This window comes from Asterias rubens, chromosome 21 (genome assembly GCF_902459465.1).
Source record: "Asterias rubens chromosome 21, eAstRub1.3, whole genome shotgun sequence".
Classification (NCBI taxonomy): domain Eukaryota; kingdom Metazoa; phylum Echinodermata; class Asteroidea; order Forcipulatida; family Asteriidae; genus Asterias; species Asterias rubens.
Genome location: NC_047082.1, coordinates 6,064,921 through 6,077,870, shown reverse-complemented (window position 1 = coordinate 6,077,870; position 12,950 = coordinate 6,064,921). Strand labels below are relative to the sequence as shown.

Sequence of the window (12,950 nt, the reverse complement as noted above, 5' to 3'; positions counted from 1 at the left end):
GATCACTCGCACCCGGCCGCTCTCGTAGTGACGTCATGCACCTGGGGCTAGCCCCCAAGTGACACATGCAGAGGGTACTGGGGGCTGCTCCGTGTGAGCCCATGGAATGACGTCAAAGCTATTCGAACACACCGGTGTGGCGGTTTCTTCCGCCGTGTTCAGTTTTCCGGGTGACGTAGTCGGACATAAATTATCAGCACGTTGTTCGAACGGTTTTAGCTTTCCGGCGTGTTCAGTTTTCCGGGTGACCTGTCAGATACCGCCGCGAGTACTGGCGAGTACTGTAGTTCTGTCATCAGTGACCCCAAATTGTTTATATTAAGATTCTTTTCTGTGTAGTCACATAATCTCTTGCCCCATCTTTACACGTATTCATGGGTACAACTTTAGGCAGGTCACACTCTGCTTGCATATAAAACAACTCATACGATCCACGCGTTTGCCGCTAGTTGAACTCGACTCGTGGACGCCGCCATGACAGCTACCGGGAGGGTAACGGATGACTCAATACGGCACTAAAAATGGACTACTTTCGCTTGCTGTGCGCAGGCATCGCATGACGTAATGCTACCGTATTTGGTCATTCGGAAAACTGAACACAGCGGAAAGTTGAAAACGCCACACACCGGGGTCGACCCAGATAGGGAAGCTAATCGAACGCACCCAAGTGTAGCCCGAACATCTGACGTCACACTTCGAGGCTCGTGAATAACGCCAGAGACCGGAATAAAAAACCGGCGTGCAGTTTCGAACTCGTTAATTTCTCATACGCAGTCAAATTCTATTGCGGACTTGAGAGCATTGTACGGTTTGGGCATATTTGGTGCACGTTTATCCAATATAATTGTATTCCAATTGAATTACTGGATCTGAGAAGATGGGACATGTATTATCCTTGCGGATAAAGACAGGGGCCCAGTCTAGGCAATGTGTCCCTTTCATCATCGGTAGAGGGCGCTACATAAACTGTTTTTTGTTAGGCCCGTTCGGCGCGTCCGAAGGGGAATTGGAGGACTGGAACAAGTCTACCGCACAAACTGGGATCCAGGGGGACCTCAGGATGTCAGGTACATACAGTTACAACAATCATTCCCATAATATTTATAAAAATAAGAATGAAACTGAGTTGGTTATGGAGATCGGAGAGACAGATCACTGACCCAGCTTACGCCATAATTATCCTGACTTCGTTCGTCTACTTTGTTTGGCTTAATGTAAGTCTTAAAACAGCGAGAAGTGTGGTGTTACTTTTCAATTGATTCCTTGTTATTTTATTTTTACGTCAGACTCAGTAATGTTTTATCTAATTCGTGAAATTTTATAAATTAATGAATCACAATAAGTAGTGAATAATGTACAGTGCAGAAAGTCCAGCTCGACTAGCTTACAGAGTCTAACGTCATCCACGCAAAAGCAACCAACAATCTAAATTAGTCAATTTTAGTTGTGATAACGTAACCCCCCTCATCATAATATTCCATATTATTTTTTTTATAAAATCTTGGTTTATCTTGAAAATTAAGTGAAAGTCACAAACAAATTAATATTAAATTATACTCATCATGAACACTCAGTCTGATTGATTGACAATAGTTTTTCAGGAAATTCAGATTTGGAAATATTAACATCACTTCACCTTACTAAGTTTTCTTCGCATCCATGTTTCATCGATAGTTTCGCCCCCATACTTTGAATCTCGTTTACCGCGAGACTTGTTGCGATAACGTGACCCTCCTCCCGACGGCCGCCAGGCTAGATAGACAATGGGCCCTGGCAGTTTATCTTTTCAGTTAATGACCCAGGAAAGGGGTGGAAGTCGGACAACCATTATAGTAATGAGAAAAATAAATCTTAGTTACCATAGCTTTTCACAAGATAGATACCGACTTTTGACTTCACAATGTTACAAAGAACGTCTCAATATTTTAACAATTCTTTTGTAAAATACACGAGCCTCCATTAAAATGGTTAGCCAATCAGATAAGCCGTAACTCCGACAAAAATCCCACTGTCCGTGCAGACCAATGAGAAGCGCTCTACTGTCGGCATCAGGATGGACGGGATAGCGCAAAATGGCCGACTCGTCTGCGGACGAAATTCTATCGAGCGACGAAGAATTTTTTCAGAAACGGTGGTTTATGTGTACTTTCCCGGCTAAAAAACCCAAGTTAGTGAAATGTAATAGCATGTGCAATAGTAATGTAATAGCCCATGTAAAAGACATGGGCTCGTTTTGTAGATTTTGTTCTTCAATGGCAACATTTAGAGGGCGATCAGGCCGAAATAGCAAAAGATTTCGTCAACAAACATGCTGCCGAGTTCAACAGACATGGCGACAACATTGCATCGGCGATGGCAATTCCGTGCGATGCAGGATTCCACCGCATTTGTTATTCGAGATTTACTGACAAGCAACACATTTTACGAGTAACTCAACGGATGACGAAGAGCAGAGAAATGGTTGCCAGCAGCTCTGCTTGTACAGGTATGTCAAATGTATTTTTTTACAAGCATGACAAGTATATAGTCTAATGGAATTTTAGTCTTTCCGATCTGACGACAATACTACAATCATGAGTAAGGACAGATCAAGCAGCAAGCAAAAACTTAATTATAATACAAAGGGTTTGGGTGCTTGTTGTACATGTTGTAGGACAAAATACACAATGTCAACACCATCATAAGATTTCCATTAAACTTACAGTTTTTAACACGGTTTGGAGATATTATTTATCATAATAATAATATGGTTGTTCTAAAACTGAAACTGTGAAAGCTTCCCTTTTAAAATTAATTATATTTTTAGCATAGTGGGCCTAGTAGTAGGCCTACTTCTACTATGTAGAAGTTCTACTACAATTTACTAGAATTATACAAACCGCAACTGCTAAAATATTTAATTTTATATCAGAACAGGTTAATATGCTAAATTAATCCACAACTGGAACTGGTACATACGTTGTTCATGGCAGAAACTATTTTATTTTAGCATGTATGTAGTACCCTAGCATGTCTTGCCAAAACTGTAACATTTTGTACACGCCGAAGAAATAATTAAATTTTACCATGTACGCACAACTGGTATCGTTGTACATGTATCCACAATTGCCATTGTTATTTTAAAACAATGTTTCTTGGTTAACTTTTCAATTGAGTTTACAATTTATCAACTTAATGCACACATGCGTTGTTTTCAAATTCTGAAATGAATTCATCAATGAGGCAAAGCAATTTATCACCCTAAAATCCACAATCAACTCTCATAAAACAGTGTGAAGCTATTTTTTATTATAGCACATTGAACGTTTTGGCAAAAAAGGAAATAACTCTAGATGTGAAATCGTCTGTGGCTAGCATGTTCCCCTTTTTCTCAAATTTAATAATTTGCAGACATGTAATTCGTGGAATAACTGTTTACCAAATAATACCTATTTAGTAATTATGACTCATTGTTTTGATTTGGCAGGTATATGGAAGAGAAGCCTTCAACCCACTCCAGAGATCCCACTACCTTCTAACCATGGATGGAAGATGGAAAATGGCAACCTTCTCATCAATTGGATGACCCTTCCACCAGCACCAGATAGTGTCATGGAGTTTGCCAACTGTTCTGGAAGTTGCACGAAGAACAAATGCAGCGATACCAACACCTGTACTTATTGCAGAACACTGTTTCATGTATTGATCTCTGTAAGTGTGCCAGAGAGAACTGTAACAATATAACTGGACATGCTCACCTCGATGATGAAGATGAAGATGACGAGTTATCTGATCCTGAAGAAGATTAGAGCAATTATTTGACTGTCTATGATTACAGTAGAGAGACTGGGGCCATATGCTTGATAGCCAAGTATATTTTGTTTCTTTGAAGCACTTGTGTCAGGGATTATTTTTCTTATTCATAGTATTACAGAATCGCACAGATGGACTTGAAAAGCTGCTTTTATAAATATGTGAGTACAAAGACTTGCATCAATAAGCCACAGTGCTGCGTCAATGAAACAAAATATACTTAATATACTATGCAGGTTGTGCCAATGGCCCATTATTGGTTTGCATCATTGTATCCTGGAGAGAAAAGTTTAACATAGAGTGGATGGACTCTTTTGATGTAGTTTGATTCAAATAACCTAAGGAAGTACTACAGTTATTCTGGTACAAAAAGTTGTTTATTCATCTTCTGATATCCTCTAACAAAAACAAATCATCTACCAATTGAAAAAGGTTAGTCAGAAAATGGTGTAATATTCAGCATCTTGCAAATTGTCCAAGGCTCTTTACTCAAGCATCCCGCTTTGAATTCACTTGTAGCATGAATCACATGTTGGACGACGAACTGCACAATTCTGGCACGGTACCGCAGTACCTGATATACAGTTTACTGTGGGGTCGTACAGTGATTTTTCAACCTCGTACAGCGAAAAACCTATAAAAAAATATGCTTTAACCCCCCACAGTATACTGTATATCAAGTTCTTATTGCAATGCCATTTGGGGAACTCTAAGGCGACGGGGTGCCTATGCATATTGTGAGATTTATAGCGATTTATAGCGTTTGTAATGAAATTTACTTCAATGAATATGATTGGAAAGATGTTCAAAAGTAGAGATAATGATCTACAAAAGTATGCCCTGAAAATGTGTGGGTTCCTTTTACCTTTTGCCATTTTTGTGTCAAAAATTGGACTCCCACAAAAACGCTAACCTTTTTAGTTCTCACAATAAAGGAAAACCACCCACTGTTATGGCATATTTGTACAGGGTTATGTACTTTGGCAGGTTTAAAACCTCAATGTCACCCATTGCATAACGCGCAGCCCACTTGCATAGGGTCTAGGCCAATTTAGGGGTCAAAACATGCACTAAGGTTAGGGATGGTATACATGTTTACATGCGCATTGGTGTGTAAACACGTGTACCATCCTCTTGCGCACATTTCGACCCCTATTGGCCGGACAAAAAAATATTGAGTGCTTGGAGTGTTGTGGTTGAAACTTTGCATCCAATGGCGACCCCCCAGAGCATTCTATTTTTCCTCAGGCTACGCCTCCAAAGCTCACCGCTGGAGTTGGAGATTTAACCATAGCAGTCTGTAGTTGCATAATATAGCACACCTTACAAAGATTCTACATTTGTATGCCTTTAGAGCGAGTTTTTCACTTTTGTTTAAGGCATACATTCTTGTTTTGTTCCAAAAAAACATGAACTACACGTTGTAAAATACAACATTTTTTTTAACTTTAAAAACCACTATTTTATTGATCTAATTTAAAGAATCTACTATTTTTGTATGTTTTCCTTCATCAAAATCAATAAACATTGCTCTCGGGGTGAAATTTCATTTGAATTTGTATTAGTAACCAAGGTTTTTTTGTAATGAATTTATAACATACACTTGATGTTAACTGACACTTTGAGCCAGCCGTTCTCGCTCATATGCAATATTTGCGACTGTGAAAAAAAATATGTTGCTGAGAAGGGTATTGGGTCCCATATTATCCACTTTTCACCCCCACCCCAGATGGTGGTCATTGAATTGAAAAACTAAAGAGATATTAACCTCACGGCCCATTGTCTAAGAGGGTTAAGAGTTTCTTTCAAGCGGCAAATAACAATCTGGTCCAACACATACAATTTCGACACCTAGTCACAAGATTTGCCCCATTTTTACCACTTTCAAATATCATGACACAAATTCGGAGGGCACGAACTTAATCTGCAATGTCTATAGCCTTGCTCAAGGCAGTCGAATTATTCACTCCGAAAAAAGACCGCCGTTGTATAAAAACCCACCCGTATTCACTGTGCGTAACATCACACAAGACGCGATGCCCCCATACACTATCCGCATGCGTCGGCCGTTAGGCCGACAGCCTTGTAGGGTCTTTGTTGAAGCCACTGACCTCATAACTATAATAAGCGAAGAGTTCCCACGGTCAGCTCATTACTATAATGCCCGCGAAAGACGAGACATGTTTACATCACACACCACCACCACGGACGCTCAGCGAGCATGATAGGGTCCAAAGGTCGTGATAAGGGAAGTGCGTGATTGGACATCAAAATGAATAATTCATTTGCCTCACATGGTACGAGTGCGGATAACTTGTGTGCACAGTTCCAGTAGTCGTAGGATGTGACAGTGTGTATACGGCATGTGTACGGGTGGGTCATGCGGTGTGATCGCACGCACCACACACAGGGTATACGGGTGGGTTTACAGCGGCGTCTTTTCGGAGCGAATAATGCGACTGCCTTGAGCAAGGCTACAATGTCTAATGAACACTCAACAAAACATCATTGAGAAACTAGACATAGTGCTTTTTGTTAATTACAAAAACACGGTGTTCGGTTGGACGTTACGTGATGACGTGGTTCAAAAACATTGAACCATAAAGATCTTTTTTATATAATGTGTCGTTATTTTATAGTTAAATGTGCATTACAGATTTGAGAATCCCCTTAAAACGTTTAGAAAAGTGTGCCATAATGCGATCGTTAATGCAAAGCCACTCCGGATTTTTAGGTTTAGTTTTTCAACTGAAAATCTTATGTCACGGTAAAAAGCCGGTTCTAAACGAAAGCAAGGTCAAACACTAACAAAAAAATTTTTTCGTGGAAAAGACCATAAAAATAGCTTATTGGTAGCATTTGTGATTCTCAAGGTATAAATTTTCTAGCTTTTTAATGTAATGACTTCATCAATGACGTCATAAATTCAAAAAAGGTTGTGGTTTTGGTGCGAGACGTTATCACTCAACTATTGCGATTTTCCGCTCTGCACATAGCGCTCAATGTTTCTAAAATCTTTATACCCAACAGCGCCCTCTTTCGTTGGACCAAAGAGAGCGCCGTTGGATATTCCCCCCAAATTGCGCGCCATATGATTTTTACAAATTTTAAACTTTGATTTATTGTAGTTTAATGCCCGATGACGTCATTATGACATAGTTAGGTCTGTGGTGTCTTGATACCAAGGTTCACCTATCTGTTGAGTTTCAACGTTCAAATCAATCTCAATCTTGAGTTATTCCGTAGATAAGCTCGAAAGTTTTTTTTTTATAAAAAAAACACGAAGGCGAACTTTGATCCAGGGTAACGACCCGGAAGTTAACGCCGTATGATTTTTGCGTTAACTTTTCAAATGTTGTCCAAGTCTTTATCTATGTCTTTATCTATCAATGCCTAAGTATGAACATCATAGCTTTTATATTCGTTGAGATACAGCAACAAGCAAATGGTAATTTTTCAACATTAAAAACCTTGTCATGACGTCATTAATGTCGTCATCATTCCAAAAAAGTGGCGGTTTCATCTACTCACTATTGCCGATGTACACAGTAAGTTTTAAGTTTGTACAAGCTTTACTTTTGTTTAAAATTGCTTGGGAAGGTTCAGAGGTAAAGAAGAACACGGGGAAAATTAAATCTATGAACAGATTGTTGATAGCTTTTTAATTTTCACAGAAAGTAAAAGTGTAAATCTATTACATTTATACCTTTTCTTGCACAGAAAACAAATGCTAAGGTTAATACTTGTTAAAGCGATGTATTTTATTAGTAAAGAGCTAACTATGTGCAAAGTTTGAAGGTTTTGTGATCCTTGTGATGTTTAACTTAAGAGTAAACTTCTTAAAAGGTTAACTGGATTTGGGGAAACTTTATACGAAACAACAGTTTACTAATTTTAGACTTGTGAAGTAAATAACTGTAAAAGACTTATTTATTAAGTATTACAGAGGTTTCGCAAGTGTACGACACAGGTACAGATACAACTACGATAACTGGGATGCACGTTAGATTTTGTTAGGCATTAAATAAACACTTATTTTGAAAAGCAATGATTTGTACACAAAGCTTTACCGTGTAGCGCGCTAAACACTACCGTGAGTGCCGGATAGAAACACCCTTCACGAGTCGATGTCACGAATCCGCTTCCCGGTGTTTGATCAAAACATAACCAATGTTCGTCTTTTTCTGGTTGCATTTTCTCACATAATTAAAAGTCATACGAATCGCTGCAGTAGGTGGCCATCTCAGCGAAGCTTCGTCTTTAATTCCGTTTTGATAATTAAGCCATGAGAAGGGCGAACAGGGGAACAATTTGACGCCGAATATGATATGAGCGGACTTCAATTGTAAAATGTTGGTACACCATTAAACTAGCGCTACGTTGTAAGTACAATGACCTGAGACTTGTCAAAACATGAATCGAAATCACGCGTACAGTCAAACGATGCACTATTCCGAGCAGAACACACAGGCCTCGTGGACTGAACAAGGTGTGATCAATGGAGCGGAACGGCCAGCCAAAGCGCTTTTGCAGTGTACGCAGTTATCACGCGGGTCAACACATCCGTGGGCTTTATCGTCCGATTTCGACCAGAGTTTCAGGTCAAATTGGTATCATCTCTGTGGGAAAGTTTGAGCAGGATCACTCATCTATAACGGGATGCAAAATTTATGTTGAAATGTTACGTAGTTTTAGAGATCAAAAATTGTAAAATTGTTCAACCTTTGGTTTGAACCGGAAGTCAAGGTCAAATGGGGTCATTTTGTGTGTAGCGTTTTTTGAAGTTTGATCGACCTGTCCGATGATATGTAGATTGTCAAAATCCACCATGTGGTTCAGGAGTTATGATTTCTTTAAAATATTTAACTTTGATTTGTTGTAATTCAAAACCTGATGACGTCATCATGACATCATTAAGTTTGTGTGGTCTTATTATTAAGGTTCAATTGTCTGATGAGTTTCAATGTTAAATTCCATATCAATCTTGAGTTATGACAACAAATTGTCTTTTTTTACAAAAAAACACAAAAAACACAAAGGCAGAGTTTGACCTTCCGGTACGACCGGAAGATGAGGTCATACGATTTTGGCGTTAACTTTTCAAATGTTGTCCAAGTCTTTATCTATGTGATGCCCAAGTATGAACATCATAGCATTAATATTCGTTGAGATACAGCGAAAAGCAAATGTCGTTTTTCAACTTTAAAAACCTTGCCATGACGTCATCAATGACGTCATCATTCCCAAAAAGTGGCGGTTTCGTCTACTCACTATTGCCGTCTACTCACTATTGCCGGTTTTAAGTTTGTACAAGCTTTACTTTTGTTTAAAATTGCTGGAGAAGGTTCGCAGGGAAAGAAGAACGCGAGGAAAAAAAAAAAAAAAAAAAAAAAAAACAGAACAATAACAATAGTTGTTCGGCTGTTGGCCGAACACCTAAAAAAAAAAAAAAAAAAAAACAGAACAATAACAATAGTTGTTCGGCTGTTGGCCGAACACCTAAAAAAAACAGAACAATAACAATAGTTGTTCGGCTGTTGGCCGAACACCTAAAAAAAACAGAACAATAACAATAGTTGTTCGGCTGTTGGCCGAACACCTAAATATTTTTGAAGAAAAATGACCAAAACTTAGCAAATCCATGGGCGAAATCCCAAGTTTATATTTTGAACCTGTTGCATCGCTTTGCAAGCGCTTTATTGTTTGGTGGGACTAAACCATTCTGTGAAAGGGGTGTTACAAGGCAGTGCGTGCGCGCTGTCCGTTTACATGGGATTCATTTACATTGCCCACCTTTCACTCATAGTGTGGTGCGCACGCACTGCAGAATTCAACTTTTTAACACCCCTGCCCTCTGCCCCCCTGCCCTGCCCTCAGAACTTGTGTCATAATTTTTGAAAGTGGTAAAAATGGGGCAAATCTGGTGACTAGCTTTCGAAATTGTACCGTACGTGTTGGACCAGATTGTCATTTGACGCTCGAAAGAATCTTGTAACCCTCCGGCCTGGTGGCCGTCGGGAGGAGGGTTACGTTATCGCAACTACGCGAGACTGTGCGAGATCCACCGGTGACAGAAGCTCTGCTGTAAAGTTTCCTGTTGTTCATGCATACATGTTGCCCCATCAATAGTGCCAATACGCTGACACCTCCTGTGTTAGAGCCTTGTGCGCCGCCTCGCCGCCGAACTGCAGACCGCAATGGGATCATATTACACAAATTACAACCCATCCACAACCCATCTTGAATGAGAGGTCACCCCATGTGCATTATGGATGCTTATTGGTTAGCTAAACACATCAACAAAAGTAAGTCCCCCCCCTAAACAATTTGCCATAACGTGGTAAGGTAAAACATTTTACCAATAATTAAGAAATAATTCTATGACATGTTCCCTAAGTGTTGTTTGAAAATGAAAGATGTCCATGAGTTCATGGCTGAATGAGCTCAAATGGAAGACAAAAACTGCTCTTCTCAAAAGTCACAAAGGTTGCATTGTGTTGTTGAGACGAGAATGAGACAAGACGAGAAGTTGCCTGAGTCACATTGATGGCCGGAGACGGGTGTGGCGTCGAGTTTGAGAGCAACATGCAGAGTGATGTGTTCAACCAGTTACAGCCTATGGTGATGGGATCGAGTGTCATGGTGTGGGGTGGTATAAGCCCTATCCAGGAAAACATGTGCAGATTGCTGGCAACCTGACAGCGTAACGATATGTTGACGAAGTGCTGCGTCCAAATGTTGCACCACTTGCTGCAGCCCATGGTGGAGCATTTGTGTACATGGATGACATTAATTGCTTCTGCTTTCTTGGCTGGTGAAGGCATCGAGCGAATGGTGTGGCCGACAAGTTCGCCCAACCTCAATCCCATCCCTGTGGGACTAGCTGAAGCGATTTGCATACCCCCACATCAACGCCAACAGCAACCTGGCTCACCTGTCCCATCTTCTGCTAGTTTAGTGGAATGCCATCCCACTGCTTGTATAGTTCTATATTTTTATACTGTATGCCATGTTTTAATAATGTCCATCTGTAATGTCCCTTTTTGTCTCTTCATAAATTGTGGCATCAGGAGATTAACTCGATAGTAATTTAGTTTACTTTTTTAAAATCCTTCAGGGGTGCTGCTTTTTTTGGTTATTGTATTGTATGTTCTTGTTTTTGTTTTCTTAATGTTCTTATTGTCTGTGCTTGAATTTTTGCCTGTGAAATTAATAAATGAAATGAAATGAAACAGCAGCATGACACTAGACTGATCAACACCAGGGCCCAATATTTCTTGAATAGTTGGAATGGTAAAATGTTTTACCTTGCGATGTCATGGTGAATTGTTTAGGGGGGGACTTACTTTTGTTGATGTGTTTAGAATGAAATGGGCAGGATATACACACATGTAAGAACAGTCTTAATGCGCAGTAGACACTTTCAAAGACACTTTGTGTTTGTGTAACTCATAGAGCTAGAACACCATGGGTAGACCAGACAAGTTGTGTGTGTGTAACTCATAGAGCTAGAACACCATGGGTAGACAGTACACCTCACAGAACCATAACTCAATTTGTGTAGAAGTTAGAAATATAAAAATTGGGCATAGTAACCTGTCATAATTTTAGACTTCAAATGTAAATCGTGATTTAATCGAATATCGCGATACTTTTTTGACGATATAGGTGGGATAATAAAAGCAAGTATTAGTTTACTGAGGTACAATGTAAAGGTAAGTGACAACTGGTTAAAAAATCTAGGCATAAAATTGTTGGTTTCTATTAATTTTGCTTTAACACCCTGAAGCTAGATGGGCGTAGGGCCAAGAAGCGGAGGGAGTCCAGCGAATTGGCACTATAGGGCTCATGTTTTGATGCTCAAACGGTTATAGATTGACTTTTGGTATAGATCACTAGGCCTAACAGTTAAGCTTTTGACTCGGGAAAAAAAAGTACATCAGCGCCAGGGTGATTTGTTTTGTGACTCCAATTCTGCCCTCCACTTCCCCCCCCCCCCCCCCCCCGAGCGCCGCTTGCGGCGGATACCGGCGCTTTATTAAGTGTCCATTATTATTATTATTATTCAGTAAATTGCGTTCACTTACTACTTCTTTTCATTCTAGATCGCTGACATACATTGAATTTCCACCATGCCTGGTAAACTGAAGGTGCAGGTAATTGCAGCACGGGACCTTCCTGTCATGGATAGAGCCAGTGACTTGGCCGATGCATTTGTTGAGGTACAAAGTACATTACATTTCATACGTGTAGGCATATTTTTTAGGCCTTTTAGGCACATCCAATCACTTCAAGAATGCTTTTAATACATCAATGTCATCACAGATAAATAAAAATATTTAAACAAAAGTAATCAGACCAATCTATTGGCCCAAAATAATCAGACAATCTGCTTTTCTTAGAAAGTTGGAAAAAAAACCTGTACTGAACTTGAGACATATTTCAGGTCAGTAACATTGATAAAGTGATGAATAATGAAGAGTAGAAAACTAGAATAATGATAAAATAAAAAATACACCTGTATCAAACATGTCAATAGCCATTTTCTGACCCTTTTAAAAGCAGTACCAATATGCCTACTGGATGTTTGGCTTGCTGTGATGGTGATTGGCTAGCTGTCTACATTATGCATGTCATCCTCAATCTAACTGCCCTAAACTGAACTGAATTAAAGCGTTTAACCACTCACACTAACAAGTGTACATGTACAGTGTACATGTATATGCGTCCGTGAAAGGTTGTGAATAGGGCAGTGACAATAATGAGACTCCGTTTGGGAAATGTGGTTCCTAAAATAGTGTTTGTCAGCTAACAACTTGTGTATTTCTTGGGACACCATTTTTGTTTTCTTTGGTATTCATCAAGGTAAAACTTGGACAAGTAAGCTATAAGACCGAAGTATGCCGCAAGTCTCTCAACCCACAGTGGCAATCTGAGTGGTTTAAATTTGAGGTAAGCAAGAATCTTATAATCAAAGTAGCAAAGCGTTCACACACCTCTAGATACGACATTACGAGCACCGTGCCGACCAAAATCAAGCAATTTGGAAAATTAAAGACTTGACACAACAATTTTACAACTGTACTGCTTCTACGTCAAAAGTGTTGCTGACTCACTGCCACTGCAATTACACCTAGACCAATGCCGACCAAGCGGTT

At 39.7% G+C, this 12,950-nt stretch overlaps 2 protein-coding genes across 3 annotated transcripts in view; both read left to right on the top strand.

Moving 5' to 3' along the window:
* The first annotated feature begins 1,007 nt into the window (after window positions 1-1,007).
* The window catches only part of LOC117304361 (C2 domain-containing protein 5-like), a 54,154-nt gene continuing 42,211 nt past the window's right edge, over window positions 1,008-12,950 (top strand). Inside the window, exons 1-3 of one of the 2 annotated variants that reach the window (XM_033788765.1) lie at window positions 1,008-1,067; window positions 11,898-12,014; window positions 12,658-12,744. In XM_033788765.1, coding sequence (XP_033644656.1) covers window positions 11,925-12,014; window positions 12,658-12,744 — 177 coding nt within the window. In that variant the 5' untranslated portion in view covers window positions 1,008-1,067; window positions 11,898-11,924. Of the gene's footprint in view, window positions 1,215-11,897; window positions 12,015-12,657; window positions 12,745-12,950 lie in introns of both variants that reach the window. The other variant, XM_033788764.1, reaches the window with a different exon arrangement.
* Window positions 2,163-4,106, top strand: LOC117304362. The gene is made up of 2 exons (XM_033788767.1): window positions 2,163-2,485; window positions 3,467-4,106. Exons 1-2 carry the CDS (start codon window positions 2,353-2,355, stop codon window positions 3,721-3,723), a joined length of 390 nt encoding a protein of 129 aa, XP_033644658.1. The 5' UTR covers window positions 2,163-2,352; the 3' UTR covers window positions 3,724-4,106.

Bases quoted from the DNA above. Each gene is read 5' to 3' on its own strand.
- LOC117304362 (XM_033788767.1), top strand. From the start codon at position 2,353: ATGGCAATTCCGTGCGATGCAGGATTCCACCGCATTTGTTATTCGAGA. The intron at 2,486-3,466 runs GTATGTCAAATG...TTGATTTGGCAG, and splicing joins CAGCAGCTCTGCTTGTACAG to GTATATGGAAGAGAAGCCTT.